At 43.6% G+C, this 20,155-nt stretch overlaps 13 protein-coding genes across 13 annotated transcripts; 5 read left to right on the top strand and 8 right to left on the bottom strand.

Annotated features, from left to right (window-relative positions):
* Positions 1 to 51: 51 nt before the first annotated feature.
* Positions 52 to 654, top strand: ECU10_1760 (uncharacterized protein; the record flags this gene model as incomplete). The annotated part of the gene is made up of 1 exon (NM_001042126.1): positions 52 to 654. One exon carries the CDS (start codon positions 52 to 54, stop codon positions 652 to 654), a length of 603 nt encoding a protein of 200 aa, NP_586293.1.
* Positions 655 to 685: 31 nt separating this feature from the next.
* ECU10_1750 (uncharacterized protein) lies at positions 686 to 2,542 on the bottom strand (the record flags this gene model as incomplete). The annotated part of the gene is made up of 1 exon (NM_001042125.1): positions 686 to 2,542. The coding sequence occupies one exon, from the start codon at positions 2,540 to 2,542 to the stop codon at positions 686 to 688; it is 1,857 nt and encodes a 618-aa protein (NP_586292.1).
* Positions 2,543 to 2,620: 78 nt separating this feature from the next.
* ECU10_1740 (uncharacterized protein) lies at positions 2,621 to 5,704 on the top strand (the record flags this gene model as incomplete). The annotated part of the gene is made up of 1 exon (NM_001042124.1): positions 2,621 to 5,704. One exon carries the CDS (start codon positions 2,621 to 2,623, stop codon positions 5,702 to 5,704), a length of 3,084 nt encoding a protein of 1,027 aa, NP_586291.1.
* Positions 5,705 to 5,811: 107 nt separating this feature from the next.
* On the bottom strand, positions 5,812 to 6,639 carry ECU10_1730 (uncharacterized protein; the record flags this gene model as incomplete). The annotated part of the gene is made up of 1 exon (NM_001042123.1): positions 5,812 to 6,639. One exon carries the CDS (start codon positions 6,637 to 6,639, stop codon positions 5,812 to 5,814), a length of 828 nt encoding a protein of 275 aa, NP_586290.1.
* Positions 6,640 to 6,748: 109 nt separating this feature from the next.
* Positions 6,749 to 7,945, bottom strand: ECU10_1720 (uncharacterized protein; the record flags this gene model as incomplete). Its single annotated transcript, NM_001042122.2, has 1 exon — positions 6,749 to 7,945. One exon carries the CDS (start codon positions 7,943 to 7,945, stop codon positions 6,749 to 6,751), a length of 1,197 nt encoding a protein of 398 aa, NP_586289.2.
* Positions 7,946 to 7,991: 46 nt separating this feature from the next.
* On the top strand, positions 7,992 to 8,783 carry ECU10_1710 (uncharacterized protein; the record flags this gene model as incomplete). The annotated part of the gene is made up of 1 exon (NM_001042121.1): positions 7,992 to 8,783. The coding sequence occupies one exon, from the start codon at positions 7,992 to 7,994 to the stop codon at positions 8,781 to 8,783; it is 792 nt and encodes a 263-aa protein (NP_586288.1).
* A 23-nt stretch (positions 8,784 to 8,806) lies between these two features.
* Positions 8,807 to 10,702, bottom strand: ECU10_1700i (uncharacterized protein; the record flags this gene model as incomplete). The annotated part of the gene is made up of 1 exon (NM_001042120.2): positions 8,807 to 10,702. The coding sequence occupies one exon, from the start codon at positions 10,700 to 10,702 to the stop codon at positions 8,807 to 8,809; it is 1,896 nt and encodes a 631-aa protein (NP_586287.2).
* A 92-nt stretch (positions 10,703 to 10,794) lies between these two features.
* Positions 10,795 to 11,085, bottom strand: ECU10_1695 (uncharacterized protein; the record flags this gene model as incomplete). The annotated part of the gene is made up of 1 exon (NM_001042119.1): positions 10,795 to 11,085. The coding sequence occupies one exon, from the start codon at positions 11,083 to 11,085 to the stop codon at positions 10,795 to 10,797; it is 291 nt and encodes a 96-aa protein (NP_586286.1).
* A 64-nt stretch (positions 11,086 to 11,149) lies between these two features.
* Positions 11,150 to 12,388, top strand: ECU10_1690 (enolase; the record flags this gene model as incomplete). Its single annotated transcript, NM_001042118.1, has 1 exon — positions 11,150 to 12,388. The coding sequence occupies one exon, from the start codon at positions 11,150 to 11,152 to the stop codon at positions 12,386 to 12,388; it is 1,239 nt and encodes a 412-aa protein (NP_586285.1).
* A 35-nt stretch (positions 12,389 to 12,423) lies between these two features.
* ECU10_1680 (uncharacterized protein) lies at positions 12,424 to 13,773 on the bottom strand (the record flags this gene model as incomplete). Its single annotated transcript, NM_001042117.2, has 1 exon — positions 12,424 to 13,773. One exon carries the CDS (start codon positions 13,771 to 13,773, stop codon positions 12,424 to 12,426), a length of 1,350 nt encoding a protein of 449 aa, NP_586284.2.
* Positions 13,774 to 13,982: 209 nt separating this feature from the next.
* On the bottom strand, positions 13,983 to 15,335 carry ECU10_1660 (uncharacterized protein; the record flags this gene model as incomplete). The annotated part of the gene is made up of 1 exon (NM_001042116.1): positions 13,983 to 15,335. One exon carries the CDS (start codon positions 15,333 to 15,335, stop codon positions 13,983 to 13,985), a length of 1,353 nt encoding a protein of 450 aa, NP_586283.1.
* A 355-nt stretch (positions 15,336 to 15,690) lies between these two features.
* Positions 15,691 to 17,625, top strand: ECU10_1650 (uncharacterized protein; the record flags this gene model as incomplete). Its single annotated transcript, NM_001042115.1, has 1 exon — positions 15,691 to 17,625. The coding sequence occupies one exon, from the start codon at positions 15,691 to 15,693 to the stop codon at positions 17,623 to 17,625; it is 1,935 nt and encodes a 644-aa protein (NP_586282.1).
* An 85-nt stretch (positions 17,626 to 17,710) lies between these two features.
* Positions 17,711 to 20,041, bottom strand: ECU10_1640 (superfamily I DNA/RNA helicase; the record flags this gene model as incomplete). Its single annotated transcript, NM_001042114.2, has 1 exon — positions 17,711 to 20,041. One exon carries the CDS (start codon positions 20,039 to 20,041, stop codon positions 17,711 to 17,713), a length of 2,331 nt encoding a protein of 776 aa, NP_586281.2.
* Positions 20,042 to 20,155: the final 114 nt, after the last annotated feature.

Below are 20,155 nucleotides of genomic sequence, written 5' to 3'. Positions count from 1 at the left end.
GGCCAACAAATTTTTTTATTAACAATAAATACCTGAGGCTTAGGCCCATTGATGAAAGGCCATAATACCTTAATCCTTTTATTGTTTGGAGAAGTATTAAAAGCACTAGCAATGCATGGAACTCCATACCTAGACGTTGAATATAATGTTGGAGGAGAAAAGAGGTCTGGAAGGATTACATTTGAATTGTACTGGGACATCACTCCCAAAACAGCTAGAAATTTCTATGAGTTTGTAAAAGGAACAGAAATTGGAGGGAAGTACTATAAATACGAAAATGGCCTGTTCCACAGGATTATTCCGGGCTTCATGATGCAGGGAGGAGATGTCGTGATGGGAAACGGCTCTGGCTCCATCTCCATATACAATGCCGAACCTTTCTCCGACGAAAACTTCGAAATCGCTCATGATAGCATAGGCAAGCTGTCTATGGCTAATAGGGGTCCACACACCAATGGATCACAATTTTTTATCACATTTGATAAACAACATCATCTTGACGGCAAGCACGTAGTGTTCGGAAATGTCTCTGGAGAATGTCTTTCCTTGATCAGAGACATACAAAAGATCGATATCGATCGTGATAGGCCAGTACACCCGGTGAGAATAGTCAGGTCCGGAATAGTGGAGGAAGGAGAGGAAAAATATCTTTAATGCACCTTACTTGGCATATGAACCTTCTAGACTATTGGAAATCACTCTGGACATATTTATGAAGATCGTAGAGCGACGTCCCAATAAAACTACTTCCAGATGTTTCTACCAGGCTTGACACCTTTCTTTGAATCTCGGCGTCGTCAAATGAAGGGGAGCCTGTTCCCACGTCTATCAACAGATTCTTCATAGCATCGAGGAGATGCTCAATTCCTCTTCCAATTTGGCATATGGTTATGACTTCATCTAGTACTCTCCCTATGCCCAACCTCAGGTCATTCAGGGGCATCTCACTGGACACTGAAAAGAACTTCCATCTTCTTTCAATCACCTCTTCGAAAACAAAGTAGCTTATTTTGTATATCAGGGACGTATAGGAAATAATCTTTATCCGGGCTCTCTTTTGCATCCCCATTCTTGATACTCTTAAAAGAAGGTGCTCGACTCGCTTCAGCTTCCAGAGAAATTGGAATACAGTCACAAGCTTAAGAACACTCTCATTTGTAACTATTATGCTTGCTGGGTGGTCTACCTGGCAGAATAGTGCAAAGTTCTCGTACTTGTTCTCGTCATCTACAAGGTATACACCAAGCTTAGAGGTGAATTCGTCTACATCTCCATAAGTGTTTCTGATAGCCAGGTCCAGAATGTAGCTAAAGCTCTTCTTGCTGAGATCTCTACTATCCTTTAAGTAGAGAAAGAGTGTTTCGATAAAGTCACACCTACCAAACAAAAACGTGTTTTTGATTCCCTCTATTTGGTTGCGTATACTTGGGCTGTTGAGAAAAACATGTTCTATTTTTTTGTTGATCTTATGGAGCATTATGTCTATATTTTCTTCAAGATCTGGATTTAAAATGTTGATCTGCTTGGAGTTGGGCTCTGCATCCTCTCCAAGCAAGCCGGCATCTTTTGCGCTCTCGACATCTTGCTGCTGAGCAGCGTTCATCCGCGCCTGGCAGGCCACATCATGGCTGAATGTCTTCTCAGCCCTGTGCGTCCCTAGGAGAGACGAACATTTTCCTATATATAGGATCTTCTGAGCAACTCGATTCCCGATAAAGTACGGGATAAGACCAAAGTCAATGGAAAACTCTTCCCACAAATCCACAGACATCTTTCTGGATATAAAGAACTCATTGGTGTCGTCGGAAAAGCTCCCTGTGAGCAAGAATTCTCTAAGGCAGTTGTTGATATGGATGCAGCTTGATTCCAGGACTCGACTGTAAAACGGGTGATTCGAGAGGAAGTTGAATCTAAGAAATTCAAAAGGCTTCTTAGGATTGTCTCTGAAGCATTCGTTTAGTTGGTGGACTATCTGGATTCTTATGTACGGTGAATACATGCCTGCATAGAATGGAAGAAGTTCTTCGCTCTGTCCAATCACCGACCTTTCATACTTCTCTAATTCTTCCCTCACGATTTCGTAGAAGTATGAGTGTGCCTTGGAATATAGAAATGTTTCAGACCTAAGTCTTCTATACATGCATGCATTCTGGTAGATCTGGAAGACAATTCCATATACATGTGTCCCAACATTTTCCTTTAGCACAGAAAGGCCCGACTCAGTGAAGTAAGAAACCTCAATTCCCAGTGCCCCTTTCTTTACATTCTTACTTAGTTCCTCCATAATCGAAAGAGAAGTATCGGCTACATCGGCTAGGACATAGCAAAGCATCTTGATGACACTGTTTTTTTTCATTCTTCTGTATGCCAAGTATGCTCTGTATGACTTGGTCTTGACCATATTCTCTATCTCGTCATCTTTCACAGTAACAACCTTAGATGGCTTGAGGTACCTTATGGCGCTTTCCAAAAACAGAGGAGAAGGAGATTTGTTGTGATTTCTGAAGAAAGTATGAATAAAATTCTGTAGCAACTCTCTCATCTAAAGGGGCAATGGTTTTGGTGCCTAAGTTCGATACCTTCAGGATTTTCTGATAAATTCTGCAGGTTTTTTTCACCCATGGAAAGCAAAAAAGAAGAGCTCAAGAGAAACAGTATCAATGTTCACCGGAGGTTAGGTACGGACGTCCATGTGTCGTCGGAAGATATGGACAAGGAAAGACGAAACACCCGGGCGTATGAGTATTTGTGCAGGCTCGAGGAGGCAAAGTCATGGATAGGGGAGTTTACTATTGTACCTGAGTCATTTGAAGAGTTTGAGGAAGAGATGAGGAAGGGTGTCATGCTTACGGACATATGCAAGGTGTTTGCAGCTAATTCCGTCAAAAATGTTTTTGTTGATTCCACCCTTCAGTATAGGCATACAGACAATATCAATTATTTTCTAGATGGGATAACGCGGTTTGGGTTGCCTGAATATTTCCATTTCGAGGTGATTGATTTGTATGAAAAGAAGAACTTTGTCAAGGTTATCTACTGTATACATGCGCTGGCACACCTTTTGAGTTCAAAAGGGATCTCTAGAAACATCAGGAGCGCCAAGGGGAAGATATTTTCGCAGGACGACATGGCAAGGGCGGATGTCCAGGTTGAGAAGGTGCACATGCCTAAGTTTGATGACATTGGTGAGGTGCTGAAAGAGAAGATGAGCATGGAGGCAATAGTAGACAAAGAAGAAGATGGCATGAAAAAGGAGGCTTTGGACCAAAGGAAGACGGAAGAGAGGGAGCAGTCTGAGAAGGAGGGAAGCTTCTTATCCGAGGATATAAGTATTTGCAACGAATCTTTTGATGTCCTCAAACTGACCCTGAAGACCTTTCTGTACAAGAAGTGCTTTGACGACATCTATTACAGAAAAGACGTGTCCTTGTTCTCCATCAGAAGGTTTGTGTTCATTTTCTTCAGCAATTCATCTGAGATGATTAAGGAAAATCTCATTGAAAATCTTCATCATAAGATATCGAGGAAGTTTGACAGCATTTATGCGAAGGAGGCACAGATAAAGGACATCGAGACGAGGATTAGGCTGATGGTCCAAAATAGAATGGAGGTTGGAAACATAACCATCAAGAATCCAATCCCAGAGGACGAAGATACCAAGGACTTTGAGAGGGTGCTGTTGTTTTTACAAAACAACCCCAAGTATCTTGCAGAGCTTCTTAGGAGCGTTAGTGATCCAGACACTCTTATTATCTCTATTGTGATTCCCATTTTCTCCAATGTCTGCTCAAAGAAGGAAGAGTATATGTTCATAAACCTTGTGTTAGAAATATTCAGAAGGGAGCTTCTTGATAATGGTCTGGATATAAGAAAGCTCGTGCCAATAGACATGTCTCTGGGAATCCATTCAAGCACTTTCTTTTCCCTTGAACTGTTTAGGGAGATTGAGTTTCCGATCCACCACACTCTGACGTCTGGATCTATCTGCCATAAGCTAATGGTCAATTACTTCAGGATATCCCAAGGAAGCTTTGCTTTAAGGGATAGGATTCTTCACGTTGTAAAGAATCTCGAAAACATCGAGGTTGATGCTAATCCTGTTCTCATCTACAAGGCGCTGTTTAATCAAACTATATCTGTGGATAAGGCATTAGAAAATGAAAGAGTTAGAGAAACGGTGCAGACGAGGCTTATGGTCATGCGCGGGGTGATCACATCAACTTTGGACTTTTTGGAGTCGAGTGTTGAGTCGATTCCCTATATCCTCAGATATTTCCTCAAGCTCTATGGCCCTGGAATGTTCTATTCAGAGTTTGTAATGCCTTTCATCCTGGCTCCTGATGCGTTTATCGAATCATTTGAGGTCAGCAAATCCCTCAGAAGTAAGTGTTTCATAATATCTAAGGTGCTAGGATATATAACGGACAGATCAACTTACTTCGAAGAATCTGATTATGGAGAAGAGGAGAAGGATGGAGACAGCATGGACAGGTATTTATCCTTCTCCGATGGAGAGAAAAAGAACTTTGAGCTCAGGTTCTACTCTCCTCTCTACCCTTTTTTCAGGAGGTGTCGGGAAAAGTACCAGGAAATTCTTTCGAAGCTCACAAATGTTTCGAGCCTCGACCACTATTTCCAGTTTGAGTCGATGAATGAGTTAGGGAAGCTTAGACGAGCCACCGTATATCTTCCAAGCAGTACTGCTAACCAGCTGATTACCCTTCTTCTAAGCAATTCGAAGCTACTAGGCTCTGAATTGTGCGAGATTCTTGAAGCTCTCCCTCTGTTTCCTGACGACCAGAACAAAACGCTCTCGTTCACCTTCTTTGGCCCGGAATGGATATGCTCACAGGACCCGGAGAAGATAGCATTGGAGAACTTTGTGAGGGGGCTAAAAAAGAAGCTTGTATACGCCATATCCGTGTGTAAAGGAAGAAATCTGGTGGAGATGCTCCTAAGGGAATCGGATGAAGACGAAAAGGCTCTCTACTTGGAGATGAAGAAGAGCAGTTTTTACAACAATAAGGATGAGGAAGATGAAGTGTCGATTGCATCTCCCCCAATACAATATGAAACTGTTGATCACCTGAAGGAGTCTATCATCGACGATCTAAACTTCTTGGAGGACAAGGAAATCACCAGCAGGCACAATCTATACTCTGAGCTCCTCTTCATGCTAGCCCAGGACATAGTCATTTTAAGATTTATGTCTGAAGAAAGGAACAAGGAGCTCAGGATAAATGAGATTAGCTACGATAATCTGTGCTACAGAGACGACTATCTATCCAGCAAGATAGAGCTTTACCAAAACTATCTTAACTCCTTTGTTGCAAAGCTGGCCGTCAAGAAAAAGTCTTTGTTTGGGTTCAGTGGGGTTGACGACATCACTAGGGACTCTAAGTATGGAACACATAAGTACAGTGCGGAAAAGCTGATGGGCATGGGCGTACTGGTCCAGATATATGACTCGCCTGATATCTCTGAAATCTTCTTCCTATTCCTTTCGGACTCTCCCCTTCTTTTCAGCGTGGAGATTTACGTTCAGAACATCCTTGTTTCCCATCCTGTTTCGTTCAGGTTTGATGACCTTCTCAAGCTAAAGAAGAACGGGAACACCGTTTGTGACATAGCAGGGATATGTTCGTTTAGTGTGTGCAAGTTCATCAACCTCGTAAATTCGAAGTATGTTGGAAGCGAAGTGTAGAGCACATCTCACTATTAAAAACAATTCTGAAGAAGATCGTTTCCTCCCCAAAGAGATGAAAAGCATTCGATGGGAAAGATAATGAAAGAGACCTGGACTCCTTTATTTCATTTTGCTTTTTGTGTTGGCGATGACTTCCTGTCAAGCTCGCGTAAATATATTATGGACCCCTCAAGGTCTCCATTACATGCCATGAGAGCCATAAAATTCTGCCTAGTATCGCTGAATCCAATCTGCTTAAGCTCCGCCAGTTTATCCTTATACTTCACTAGCTGGCTTTCTTCCTTGGGAGCGCCAGGAATTGCCTCCTCAATGGGCTTGTCTATCTTTCTTCCTTCTTTTACCCTATACCCTCTTCCCATCCCTTCTTTTAATGCTGACGACAGAGGATCTTGAACATCTTTAATCATGCTACTTATCATGTTAAGCCCTCCTGGAATATTTTCCAGTTTCGACATGGTTATATCCAGATTCTTGAGCTGAGTGTTCATATACTCAGGGTTCATCGAAAACATTTCCAGCTCATCTTGCAGGTTTGAGCTACTCATCATCATTCGCAGCTCAGGATTGTTGTTCATCTCCTCCTTAAGCCCAGGAAACATCTCAACAATGCTTTTCATGGCATCAGGGTTTTTCAGAAAATTCTTAACCAAGGGATTCTTCATCATTGAAGCAGTAAAGTCAGGTCTTTTCCCCTCCTTTTTCATCTCCATCTTCTTCTTCAAATGCAAAACACAGTCATTCTCTATCCCTAGATCCTTCAATTCCTTATTGTCTTCACTGAGGATCCTGTCATTGAACAGAAGCACCTGAGAATCAACAGGTATTCCAGTAATATCCTGAATCTTTAGCTTCAGAGACTCCAGGCTATCAGTCATCATGGCATTTGCTTCTATAGAATCCGTTCGATATCTTATCGTCAGCCTAATCGACATCCGAATATTGATGGGTCTTTATTTTTATTCTTTTGATACAAGAAAATCACTGATCGATCAAAAGGAGGTCTCGCAAACTATTGGTCTTCAAGGCGTCAATACAAAATGCCTAGCCACCTCTGCATTCTTCTCGATTCAATCTCAGATGGCTTTCCATTAAGGTATTGTTTGCTAGCGACCCTAAGAGAGACAGCTCACCTCCAAGCACTGCAGCCCCGACAGCCAGACCCAGGTATCCAGGTGCCAACGACTTGTCGTCGTCCCTGTTCGTTATTATATATTCGCCGCTCCCACTATAGAACTGCTTTAGAAAGCTTTTTGAAGGTTCTAGATGCGTGCCTCCTCCAATAACTCCCACCACAACCGAAGGCATGAATAAAGAAACGCTTAAGTCTCCATCCGTGGATCTCTTCATGCTCAATACACAGTTGCTGCTCTCAATAACCTGCCCCAGATCCTGCCCTAGAGCTAGAAACATTCCTGCAACATAATTAGCTGCTTGGCAGTTAAACCCTCCCAGCACAAGAGATCCTCCTATAACAACCTTTGCATGATACACATCCAGAACCTGTCTTATGCCAACCCCAAGTATCTCTCTGCAGCTTTTGTCATCTATTTTCATATTCATGAATATCCTTCTCCCTCTTCCATTGCAGTAGTTCTCGGCAGACCACTTCTTGTCAGTGCACGTGTTCGAGCTTATGCACACAAGGCTGGAGTGGGGGAATCTTCGAGATATTTCAGCAGATATCTGGGTGCATGCCTTTGTTATCATATTCATCCCCATGGCATCTCCAGAGTATCCATACACCTTTACATACACATCTTCACCGACAACATGCTTGGATTCAATCTTACTAATCTTCATATACCTGCTTCCTTCATTTCCTATCCTTTTGAGATCTTCGACTGCCTCATCCATCTTTATCCATTGGTAGAATCTCATCGCCTCTTCAAAGCTCTCAAATCTCATGATAAATCCTCTTGTAATCCCAACATTCTCTGCATATCCTTTAACTCCTCCACATGCATTTATAAGTTTAATTCCCCGGCACATCGATGCAACTAGCGCACCCTCGGTCGTTGCTATCGGAATAAAAAACATGCGGCCGTTTATTAACACTCCCCTATTCGAAACACCCAAAGGCACCTTCTTATATCCAATCAGGTTTTCACAGCATCTGTTGATAACATCCGAATAGTCCTCTTCAGAGCCAATTCCCTTTATTTCAGTTCCTGTCTCCTCCCTTATGTTTTTCAGCAATCTATTTGCTCGCTCGTTAGCTTTTCTGTTGGCGTCGCCCATTGGGGACTCCGGTGCCACGTATAAAAACTCACTATAAAACCCCGTCATGGAAAACATAATCAAGGAGTTTGCTCTTGAAGAATGCACGACCTGCCCTGAGGGGAACTTGTACATAGGTAGAATTAGGGGGAAAAAGGCTTTGTTGATATTCCCAAAGCAGTTGGTTCTGCCGGACACCTTCTCCCAGGTCCTGTCTCTTCCGAAGGAAAACACCCAGTCCAACGACATATACTATTCCTTTAAAGCTTCTGTGCCTATGAATATCGACTTCAGGCTTATATATCCGGCAACAGAAGAACATGTCAGAAAATATTGCTCGAAGCGTATCTATGTTGAAGAAACCTATGAGGAGTACTTGGACTTTATAAAAAGTGCCTCGCAAATAACTTCAAACTGGATGGACAATCTTATTGCACAGGACAGGAGCGATCTTAACGAAGAAATCATGTATGAGGACGAAGAGGTAATAATGATCCCTGACTACAAATGGAATCCCCAGACAGTAGATCTTCTTCACTTTCTGGTGGTATTCAAGGACCCTGGCCTCAAAACAATAAGAGATATAAGGGATTACCAGATTCTAGTAGACGCACGAGAAAAGGCAAGGAATCTCTTGGAGACCCGGTTCGGCCTAGATTTTAACCATGTCTTTATGTTCTTCCATTATAGGCCAACGTACTTCAGGCTACATCTTCACGTTATGAACATAAAAATGGCTCATGAGGGAAATGTCTCATGTACAAGGGCCATCCCGTTGCATGATGTTATACACAATCTACGCATTGACATAAATTATTACAAGAAAAGTATGTTTGTAATGTCGAATGAAGTAAACTAAGTTATGTGGCAGGATATTTAATCTCATAAAGAGCATATTATATCGTAAGCCTGCTTCAAGGCCTTCAGCATTGACTCTATTCTACTTCTCTCCATTTTCACCTCTTCAGACTCGGATGCTATCGAGTCTAAGTCCTCCCTATTGTAGATCTCCAGAAATAGGACCTCCTGAAGAGAATTCTCCGCCTTTTTGACCAACTCGCACATTATTGCCTTTGGAACCTGATCAACGACTATTTTCTTGATTATTTCAAAATAAGACTCGACCATGGACTTAATCATAGTCATCTCTATAGCCTCCTGCTCGGAAAGTCCATCGCGAATCCTCAGTGTATTAGGAATCGAGTCAAGAGTGCTCTTGCTCTCCATCCCCTTGTAGAAATCTATCTTCTCTGTTTTTCTTTCACCTGCAGAGTCTTCCAGCTCCTTCGACAGCATCTCGTTCCACTTTATGAAGTCCGGATGCTTGGTGCTGATATACCCTGTGTTCCAGTCGATAAATGACTCGACCAGTTTGTGTGTTGCATCGCATCTTTCCTTGAACATTCTAATCGCACTGCTTATGATCTTCTCTCCAAGCACAGGGTATCTACTCATGGTGGAGACGTCCACAATATGCTTAATCATTCTGACCATCTCAGAGAACACAATGCTTACAAGCTTCAGGCTGTGTGGCTTGAAGGTCTCAACCGAAATTCTTGCCAGCTTTTCAAAGGCAACATGTCCAAATAGTATCACAGATGACGACCCGCTCGAGTTGTATAATAGGGCTCTTATTTGCTCATCCTGAATGCTGTCAAGAGCACTAAGCTTATTCATAAACTTTGAAAAGTGGTGATTGAATGCATAGTTGAGCCTTGCTCCTCCCATCAGCTCATTTCCTTTCGATTCAATGTTTCCCGAAAGAATGTCGCTGAATCTCTTAGAAACGGTGTTGATGATTCTCATTACATTTTCTCTTGGGCTTAGGCACACGTTCCCAAGGTCCCTGAGGCTGCTTTGCGCATCAATCATTCCACTATTAATTCTTTCCTGAAGCTCAGGTAGGCACTGCCTGATGTGCTCGTGGAGAATGTTGTGAAGCTTTGTTATCAAATACAGTGTTCCACAGTATGCCTTGTTTCTTCTGTAGGATTCATGGGACGAGAAAAACGCCTCCTCGTCCTTCAATGCCTGATGTATGCTCTTTCCCTTCTCAATATCCTGCTGGCCTCTGTTTACAACAGGAACAAACCCCAGCTTGAGGCATATGATTCTTCCTGCCAATACATCTACAACGTCCGTTCCAGAATCCATGAGATCCACCTTGGTAAGAACACCTATGGTTCTTTCATAGTTATGATCCACCTCCCGGGCAAGCTGAAGCGCATCAGAGTTTGATATGTCTGTATTTGCAGAGGACACGGCAAGAATCAGCGCATTCTTATTAGACACATATTTCCTGCACATTTCTGTTATTTTGGTGCATATGTCCCTGGGCTGGTCATTGGTCGGGACCCTTACTAATCCGGGAAGATCAACCAGTGTGAGCGTCAGCACCTTAGAAGAGTAGTATTTGAGTGTGATGGGTAGTGGTGAAACGTCGTTCTTCGATTTCAAGACTTTGTTTGTTTCTTTGATGATCTCTTTTCTTACTTCCCCAAAGTCTGTGTATCTTGCTTCAGGAAGATGATTGAAGACAGCATAGTCCTCACCCTTGCTGTGGATAAGCTGTAAAATCAGCGGTCTTCTCGTGACAATCCCCGTACCCCTTGGGAGTATATCTCTTCCCACTATATTTTCAAGCACACTACTTTTCCCAGAGCTCTGGCTGCCAATAACCACTATCTGTGGAAGCTCTATTCTATTCGATATGTTGTTCTCTGTACATATGTCCTGGAGATCATTTATCTTTTCTATCAACAGATCCATGACTGCCATGTAGTATAAATTCAGAGTCCTTATATCTGAGTCATGAAACATGGACATGTTTCATAATTGATGCACCATCAAACACCAGGGATGTGTCTCCATCATCTTCCCTGGGCAACAAAGATCTTTTCTCCCCCGCATCTGCATGTGGTTCTAAGGCACAGGCCATTTTCTTCTTTAACAATTCTCGATCTGCAATTCAATCCCGGAACAAGGATGGAGCAACAGTTGGGACATGTCGTTCTTTTTATTTCCCTTGATAGCCTTATTTGATACTTATTCGATATCACCTTCATTTTCTTCATCTTCCTTCTGTGCACAGATGGGATTTCCACCGTCTCGAGCGCTGTGCTGTAGAGATATTTCAAATGCTTTGCAAAGTCTTTTTTCATCTCCTGTCAAAGGGACTGTGTGATATCATAGCTTTTACTCTAAGCTTGAAAAACAAAATAAAGAATGAAGGTCAAGGATGCTTTACTCGATATCAAGCCAAGGATGATACTAACAAGCAGGGGACGCCCGACAGTCGAGGTGGACCTGATAACATCTAGAGGTGTACACAGGTCTTCCTGTCCATCTGGTGCATCGAAAGGATCCAAGGAGGCCGTGGAACTTCTGGATGGAGGAGAGTTTTATAACGGAAGAGGTGTTGAGACTGTAATAAACAACATCAATCAGCTTGTGGTAAAGAAAATGTGTGAACTGGAATGCAATGTTGGCGATCAGCAGGCCATAGACAACTATCTATTGGGCTTGGACGGCACAAAGAATAAATCGAGGATAGGAGGAAATGGGATAACTGCCCTTTCCACTGCATTCTGTAAAATGGGTGCAGCATATTCAAATATGCGGGTGGATGAGTTTATTTCAGGTATCACCACGTTTAAGAGAGGAATTCCTGTTCCTCATTTCAATGTTTTGAATGGAGGAATTCACTCTGGAAATGAAATGTCTGTGCAAGAAATCATGGTTGCGTATCAGCACGACAGCCTCGAGAGTAACATCGAGTCCGGATGTGTGCTGTATGAATCTCTGAAGCGGGTAATATCTGAGAAGTATGGTGCCTTATATACCTCGGTAGGAGACGAAGGGGGGTTTGCACCTCCCATCAAGAAGCTGGAGGAAGGGCTTGATCTGATATTAGAAGCCTCCAGAAGATGTAACCGAACAGACATGAAGATTGCCATCGACTTTGCAGCCAATGGATTTATGAGAGATGGAAAGTACGAGCTGGATGGAGAAACTTACACTACAAAGAGCTTAGGTGAGAGATATATCGAGATCCTTAAGGAATATCCCCAGGTGTATAGCCTTGAGGATCCGTTTTCTGAAAGAGATTATGACGGATGGATATGGCTGAATGCTGAAGTTGGAAAGAAAATCAATATTGTTGGTGATGATCTCACAGTTACCGACCCGCAACTTGTTAGGGATGCAGGTGCAAGGAGAATGTGTAACACGCTCCTAGTAAAGCCCAACCAGGTAGGAACAGTCAGCGAAACGGTCGAGGCAATAAGGATTGCTCGCAAATGCGGGATGAAGATCATGGTTTCTCACAGGAGCGGAGAGACAGATGATCATTTTATAAGCGATTTGTCCGTAGGTGTGGGGGCAGAGTACATAAAGTCGGGAGCCCCCTGCCGTGGGGAAAGGGTTAGCAAGTATAATCAGCTGTTGAGGTTGTACGAATACTAATGCTTGGAAAGAAATAAAGCAGTTGATGTTTGCTTTTAATGGCTCTGGTCCCGTGAAACCCCGAAGTGTTCGTATAGTGCTGGGATTTTCCTTATCACGCCTTCAGAGTATCTCTTACTGCTGAAGGTGAGAAACTTCTCGTATGTCACAAGATACTTTCTGCAGTATTCGTTAAGCTCCTTACTTGACCTCACAAGCCTCTTAACCATATTATTGATGCATCTAATCTGGACCCCAGGCCCTTCCGTAATCTCCTCAGAAATGCCTTTATCCTCCATGCCTTCCTGCTTTTTAATCCACCCTTTCTTCTGAATATCTGTAAGAAGCTTTTCTTCCCCATGCACGAGATACACATAGGACTCTCCCCTCTCGCTGTTTCTAGCCGTTCTTCCAACACGATGGACATACGTTTCAACGTTGCACGGGCAATCATACTGTATGACCACATCGACCTTTGGGAAGTCTAGTCCTCTAGAGCCCAGGTCGGTACAGAACAGAATTCCATTTTTCTCTTTCACAAACCTTTTGAATACATCTATCCTCTGCTTTTGCGACATCCCGCCACTGAGGCAAAAGATCCTGTTACGGAGCTTAAGTCTCTCAAACAGAAGACAGTGAAACTTAACCTCCTTGCAGGTGCTGAAGAATACAATTCCCTTCACTTCTGGGTTGCTTCCGATAAATGTGTGCAGATAATTGATTTTGTCTCCCGTCCTCATCATGTAGAAGTACTGACGCAGCTGCGACGGAAATCCTTCTTCTTTGTATATCGAGATGATCCTCGGGTCTTCTAGCTTTAGGATTCTAGCGGTTGAGGCCTTTGGTGTTGCTGAGAACAACAGGGTTTGCTTCTTCTGGGGAATGTACTCGAGTATGTCTTCTAGGACCTCCTTAAACCCCATCTCGATCATTTTGTCTGCTTCATCAAGAATCAATATCTGGACATTTGCAGTGCTCAAATAAGGGTTTTCTTGTAGATGCTGGAGAAGTCTTCCAGGAGTGCACACAAGAATGTTCATCTGGTTTACTTTCAGAAGCTCGTCCTCCGCTTCAAGACCCCCCATAATCAACCCAGTGCTCAATACTGTATACTTCGCAATCCGACTGAGGACATCAAATATTTGCAAAGCCAGCTCACGTGTTGGGGTGATTACCAAGCACCCAAGGCCATCTCCTCCTCCCCACCCGAGACTTACTAGTCTCTGTAGAGTTGGAACTAGAAATGCAAGAGTTTTCCCCGTTCCTGTTTGCGACGACCCAATTATGTCGTGGCCTTCTAATGCCATAGGGATGACTTTTTGTTGGACCTCCTTCATGCTTACAAATCCGTTTTCCCTGAGTCCTTTCTCAATTCTTTGGTCGATCTTTAAATCCTCGAACTTCATGGGCCGCATATGACGATCTTGTAAATATGGTAGTTTTGGAATCAGTTTTATTTACAGCCTAGTGAAAAAATCCTGACGCCAACGAAAATAGCATGTGGGTCGTACATCTAACCACAAGACCTGTCGAGATTCTTGCCCCTTTGTTGGTATTCCCTGTGCCTTATGGATGATTTAGATTTGGACTCACACATTAGGATGGTTGGCTCTGATTATGAAGAAGATCCACCAGATTCACCTCCTGATCCGCTTCCGCTTGATCCACCAGATGACCCGCCTGATCCGCTTCCATCTGATCCGCTTCCACTTGATCCACCAGATGACCCGCCTGATCCGCTTCCATCTGATCCGCTTCCACTTGATCCACCAGATGACCCGCCTGATCCGCTTCCATCTGATCCGCTTCCACTTGATCCACCAGATGACCCGCCTGATCCGCTTCCATCTGATCCGCTTCCACTTGATCCACCAGATGACCCGCCTGATCCGCTTCCGCTTGATCCAAAGATTCTCCCTGTAAGTGCTCCAATTTCAGAGTTTGCAAACTGTGTGAATTCTGTTGATGTGGTACTTGTCAGTGTTGTAAGCGCCGTAATCAGTGCTGTAAGAGCATTTTGAACATCAGTCTGTAGGTTGGTCGTTTGAGTTGTGAAGAATGTAACGAAATTGTTCTTGTTTGCTTGAAGAGCATTAGTGATGGCAGTAATAGCTGCAGAGGGTAGAGTCCCTGGTAATCTCTGGAACACGGCCATCTGCTTGGTAAACAGATCATTTCCTGCGATGGTAATTATTGGCTGTGTATTACTGAATGCACTTGTGACCTGGCTGGCAAAGAGTCCGCTAGTGACGAGGCTCATGAGATCCAGATAGCACATTGTGTTGACTCTGGCGAGTAGGTCGCCTATCACCTTCTGTGCATTAGCTCTGATAGTTCCTGCAAGTGAGGTCGCCTCAGCAGCATCCAGGGCTGCGAGATCAGCTGCCATGTTGGACGGAACAGTAACCCCGAGCGTCTCAAGCTGTTCGATCAGGGGCTCGTAATCTGCACTTGGGTAAGAGGGAGCAAATCCATCAATCTGAGAGAGAATCCTGGTCAGGAAAAGAACGACGGCCTTCTTGTACTGATCCTCGTAGTTCTTAAGGAACTCAAATATCCTTTCTCCCATGTTGATAATAGGTGTCTTCAGCTCATAGTCGCAGTTCAGAGGCACGGGTCGGCATGGGGGACTGCATTCCGAGGAGACACACGATGAATAGGTGCTTGAATCATCGCAGTCTGAAGAACCAAATGAGCAGCTATCCTCGTATCTTCTATGGTGTCTCCTTCTTCTTGGTTTGCAGTCAGAAGAGGAAGAGGAGTGAGATGAAGATTCATCATGGACATCACTGCTCATTCCGTCACCGCAGAGCTTTCTCACATCGTTCTTGAACCTCCTTCCAAGAAGATTGTTTTTTTCGAAGTATCTGGTACCTTCAGGGCACATCTGGCAATTCCCCCTTCTGTTCTCGCTTGCAAGCACTGCACTGAAGCTTACTAGACCTAGCAGCAGTGAAAGCTTCATCATCTTTAATTTCCTTCCTACAGCATGTTTATTTATACATTTAAACTGTAAAGAATGTGTTCCACGGACATGTTCTTTTCCTTGTTATGGAAATATTTGCAATTAATCTGATCCTGTCAGTCCCATCCTCGCAATGATCACCCATGCTAAGACGGCAGAATTTCTATGATAAACGAGAACATTTTTCATAACATACACAAAAATCAATAGCATTTATCATATAGTAGATTAATGGCGCATTAATTGGAGACGTCTTGCGAGAAGCGTGTCTAATGGAACAATACGAAGATGGACATGGCTTTAAGTTGGATTTATGTGATGGAATCGGAAATACCTGTTGATTTTTGACCCCATTGAGATGGAGGGCAATAAGAGTAAGGAAGTTGAATGTGCAGATTCCAGGGACTTTTCCTTTAGAATAAACAACTTGGACATGGATAATCCAGAGCATGTTGTGTGGGCATACAAGAACATTCAGCGGGTGTATAGCCATTCGGCTCCGGACTTCAACAAGATGATCAAGATGATGATGGAGCACAGACCACTGGACTTTAACACGGGTCTAGTTGTGTTGGAAGAAGTTGCGAACATTCTACAGAGCTGTTTTGTTGAAGAGAAAAAGGATGAGGAGATAAGCTTTGTTGCCAGCAGATGCGGGCTTGCCATTGGGGACAGAACGGACGCGCCTGAGATGCAATGCGTAGACTACCTCTATAGACTTGTTATCCCATTTGCCAGGACTTGCACAAAGCAGGTAGTTGATATTGTGGCCTTTCTGTTTACCAGAACAACTGTAGCCGAGTTTGACGAACTATTTGAGATATTTGGCAAGAAAAAAGACTTTCTTGTCGAGCTGTATCTCCTAAAAGTTAAGCTGATGAGGGAAAGAAGCTCCAACTATAGGTGCAGAAGATGCAGAAACGTTAATGAAATGAATTGCCTGTCTATGGAAGAGTGTATCAAAAACATGAAAATATCTCTGGTTGGCAAAAGTAAGGAAGAGGCGGACCAGGAGAAGAAGACGGACTTCTATTCAATAGATGATGCCACTCAGAATAGAAAGGAAAAGTGTAGCGGTGCAGAGGAAGCAGCAGAGGACCTTGCCCTTAGCCAGGACAGGCCGTTCTTCGAGCCCAATGCCGAGTCTGACTCGTCGGCAAGCACCAAATGCTCGGACACATCCGACGAAAAAAATAAGTTAAATGGATCCAGTCCCAACCACAAGTTCCATCAAGTGTCTAATGAGCCCTCGTGCCCTAATTTGATCTGTATGTGTGGAGCAGCTGGGCAAGTGGGGACTACGTGTTTGTGTGCCTCTTACGAGACTTCTGATGAGATCCACTGCCTAGGCGAGGCCAAAAAACATCTGATGGACATCGAGTCTATTTCTCCAAGGTTCTTTCTCGAGAATGTTGCCCTATATCTCAGCCTATCATTCGACGAAGAACTTCTGAATTTGTTTAGAAAGTACACGAACACAGAATATCAGGCGGTTTGTGCCTCTCATGTGTTTAAACTAAGGACAGTAGACTCTGGAACCATAGAGGCAATGGTCGAGGAAATGAGAAATGCAAAAAGAGAAATGCTAAAGTCTGATTTCCTACCCATCACAAGCACAACCTTTGGTCTGTATATCGGGTGGTGCATGGACACCTTCGGATCAATATCAATTTCCTCTGTCAGCGATTATTCAGATATAAGCAGGCTATACATAAGATTCCTTAGAGCCTTCCGGCACAAGAAAATGTTCCTTATTCTTGCGGAAATATGCGGATGTAGGATAGAAAGAGTCTCTGCCGTAGCCTGTGCATACATCGCCGATAACCTGGAGGAGATCGTCGAAATCTTTCTGAATTTATTTGATAACACGGAGGCCGACCCCAGGCTAAGCAAAGACGAAGAAAAGGTGCTTAATACATTGCTGAATGACGAAAAGATATTTAAGGACGTCTGCCGACTCGATGCTCCAGGCTTCTGTATAAAACAGGAACTAGAAAAAATTGTTCTTGAGGTGTGCAGGCGCCACAGAAAAGCCTTTCTTCCTCAGATCAAAATCCTGCACCGCTTTTTAGATAGCGAATTCAGATTGAAGGTCATCGGGATCCTGTGTACTGACTATGCTAATGACTGGAGATACCGAAGGGCACTGCTTCATTCATACAGGGAGAACCCCTGTTTTTTCAAAGGTGTTTTGAATCTCACCAGCTTTACTAAGGATCCTGTATTCATAGTTAGAAGAACTGCGCTAGACATAAAAGAGGAGCTTGGCTCGGAGATCATAGAGGGTGCCTGAGAGGAAACTCCTGTAAATTCCTTTTTGAAGCTCAAAGAAGAATATAAAGATGGTTCAATAACTTTTACCCTGCTATTACCGATTGTTATATCTGATTCATAAGAGATTTGCTTATTTCCTTAAAATCAAAGAGCTTAGGCGGCTTTATAATAACTCTTTTGAGATTGTGCAAAGGACCTTCCATCACAAGCCCCTTCCGGTCGTAGAACGATAGGAGATTGCCCCACATGTCATGTTTCATTAGAGTCATTGGGTTTCCTATTATCACCAGCCCGTGCTTTGCTCTTGTTAGTGTTACGTTCATCCTTCTTTTATCCCCAACAAATCCTATCCCTTGGTATAAGTTGCTCCGGACGAGACTAACTATTATAAAATCCTTCTCTCTTCCCTGGAAACCATCGACATTGCTTATCTCAAGATTCCCTGGTTCAGCCCCGAATATCCTATTCAGAATATACGATCTTTGTCCTTCATATGGCGTTATCACACCTATCTGGCTTTCGGTGACACCACACTTGAATAAGTGCCTTATTATACTTTCGCAATACAGGGCCTCAGCTTGATTAACAAAAGAGGTCCCACTTGCACTCACCTCCTCCCTTCCATAGCATACATAGAAGAAATTGACTGGAATCCCCAGATCAAATCTGCAGAAGTTCTTTCCTCCAGTGAGGAGCTCTCCATTGTAGAACATCTCCGATGGCCACTCGCAAAGGTCCGCATCCATTCTATATTGGACCGATAACATATATGGGACTACGCCGATTGAAATCAGTCTCTCAAATAAACTCTGCTTGAATCCTGCCTGCGCCACTTTCTTGCACAAAATCGTGGGTCCTAGCTGTTTATGGTCCCCAACAAGCACAAGCTTTTTGCACCCATACACTAACGGAATAAGGCTCAACGGCTCTGTTGACTGAACAGCCTCATCGATCAGTACACAGTGAAACTTGAATCTGTTGAACATTTTCTGCCCTGATGTTACGCACGTACATGTGATAACTTCTGCCTGGTTGAGAAGCTGTTTCTTTAACGACTCGTTAACTTCGTCATTATAAATACTATCATACCTGCTATGGTCCTCGTCCTTCCTCTTTCTTCCTTCCTGCAGCTCCCTCAGGTTCTCATGGAGAGACAGAAAGCTTACATCAGATTGCCCGTACTCTCTCCTTCTACTCATCACTCGTAGAACCCTTAGTCCCGTCTTGTGGATCTTCAGAGTAAGTTGGTCTACTGCAGTATTGCTTGGGGCAACAACAAGAACCTTTCCTCCGTAATGCCTTACCAGGTTGTAAACGATTGCAGATGATACCAGGGTCTTTCCAGTTCCAGGGGGGCCTTGTATCAGTGTCACCTTCCTTCCAAGAGCTGCTCTAACGGCTACTTCTTGAGAGGCGTTGAGTTTTGGAAGGTTTGGAGATGAAAAAATATGATCAAAGTTTCCAATCCCTTCCTTGTGCCCCTTCAAGATATATTCAAATATCGACGGTCCCTCATCAAGGCTTTTCTTTGCTCTCACTCCCTTTCTTCTGTCCACTCCAACGTCTCCCTCAACTCCATACATCGATTTCTTCTTGTCTGGATCTTTGCCCTCGTCTATCCCTTTATCCTCCAACTTCTTGCCATCATCCTTGTTCCTGTTTCTTTTGTTCCTGTCGACCTCTCTCTTGTATGTGCTATATAGCTTTTTCAAGGCCCATACCATTCTTTCATAGCATACTCCTCTCCAAAGATACTCAACGGTGTATCCACTTCTCGGATAGTCACCAGGTGTTTCAATTTCCACCTTCAGCTCCTCGCTAAACGTCTCTCCGCTGACAAACCCATGCAGGACCAGCCCGCTTTTATGAGTTAATCTGATCTCGTCTCCAACGTTGATCTTCAACTCACTGTCTCCGTTCTGGAAGTAAAAGTAGCAGTACTTCATCTTCTCCCATCGGACAAACACATTTTCCTGCCGCATGGATTCCTTTATTTCTCTTTCCTTCCGACACTCCGCCTCTATCAGAGAGGAAAATACTTCGACATATTCCTTGGCCTCAAACCTTGGCTTGACATGGGGCAGCGGCGATACATTCCTCTCCTCCATCTCTGCCATCTGCTGCTTGGTCAGTCTTCTTCCTTGGACTTCGGGGCTTTTGACTATAGTAAGGCATCTCTCTTCAACCAGCATCTTACCGGAGCTGCATCCATTACAGAAAATCTTCCCACCATTCTCAAGAAGTTTGAACAAATTATCTTCTCCACACTTCCTGCACTTTATATCTCCATTGATCCTGATCGACTTGTGCTTTGCCTTCACAAGGTGGAATACTATATGCGATATGGACGAGGCACTGCGTGAGTTACAGAAACACTTTCCGCATGTTATGCACTCTATCAGGAGCTCTGCCGCTTCGCAATATTGGCATTTCATTTCCTGGGGTCTCTTCATAGCCACTTCTAGAAAATTCTCGCCGAGATCCCAAGCACATCTTATGGGATCATTCCATGGATCCTCGCTACAAATCCGCTATTCTAGCCCATTTCG

The sequence above is a fragment of the Encephalitozoon cuniculi genome, chromosome X, assembly GCF_000091225.2.
Source record: "Encephalitozoon cuniculi GB-M1 chromosome X, complete sequence".
NCBI lineage: Eukaryota > Fungi > Microsporidia > Unikaryonidae > Encephalitozoon > Encephalitozoon cuniculi.
This window is presented reverse-complemented; position numbering and strand designations above follow the sequence as displayed.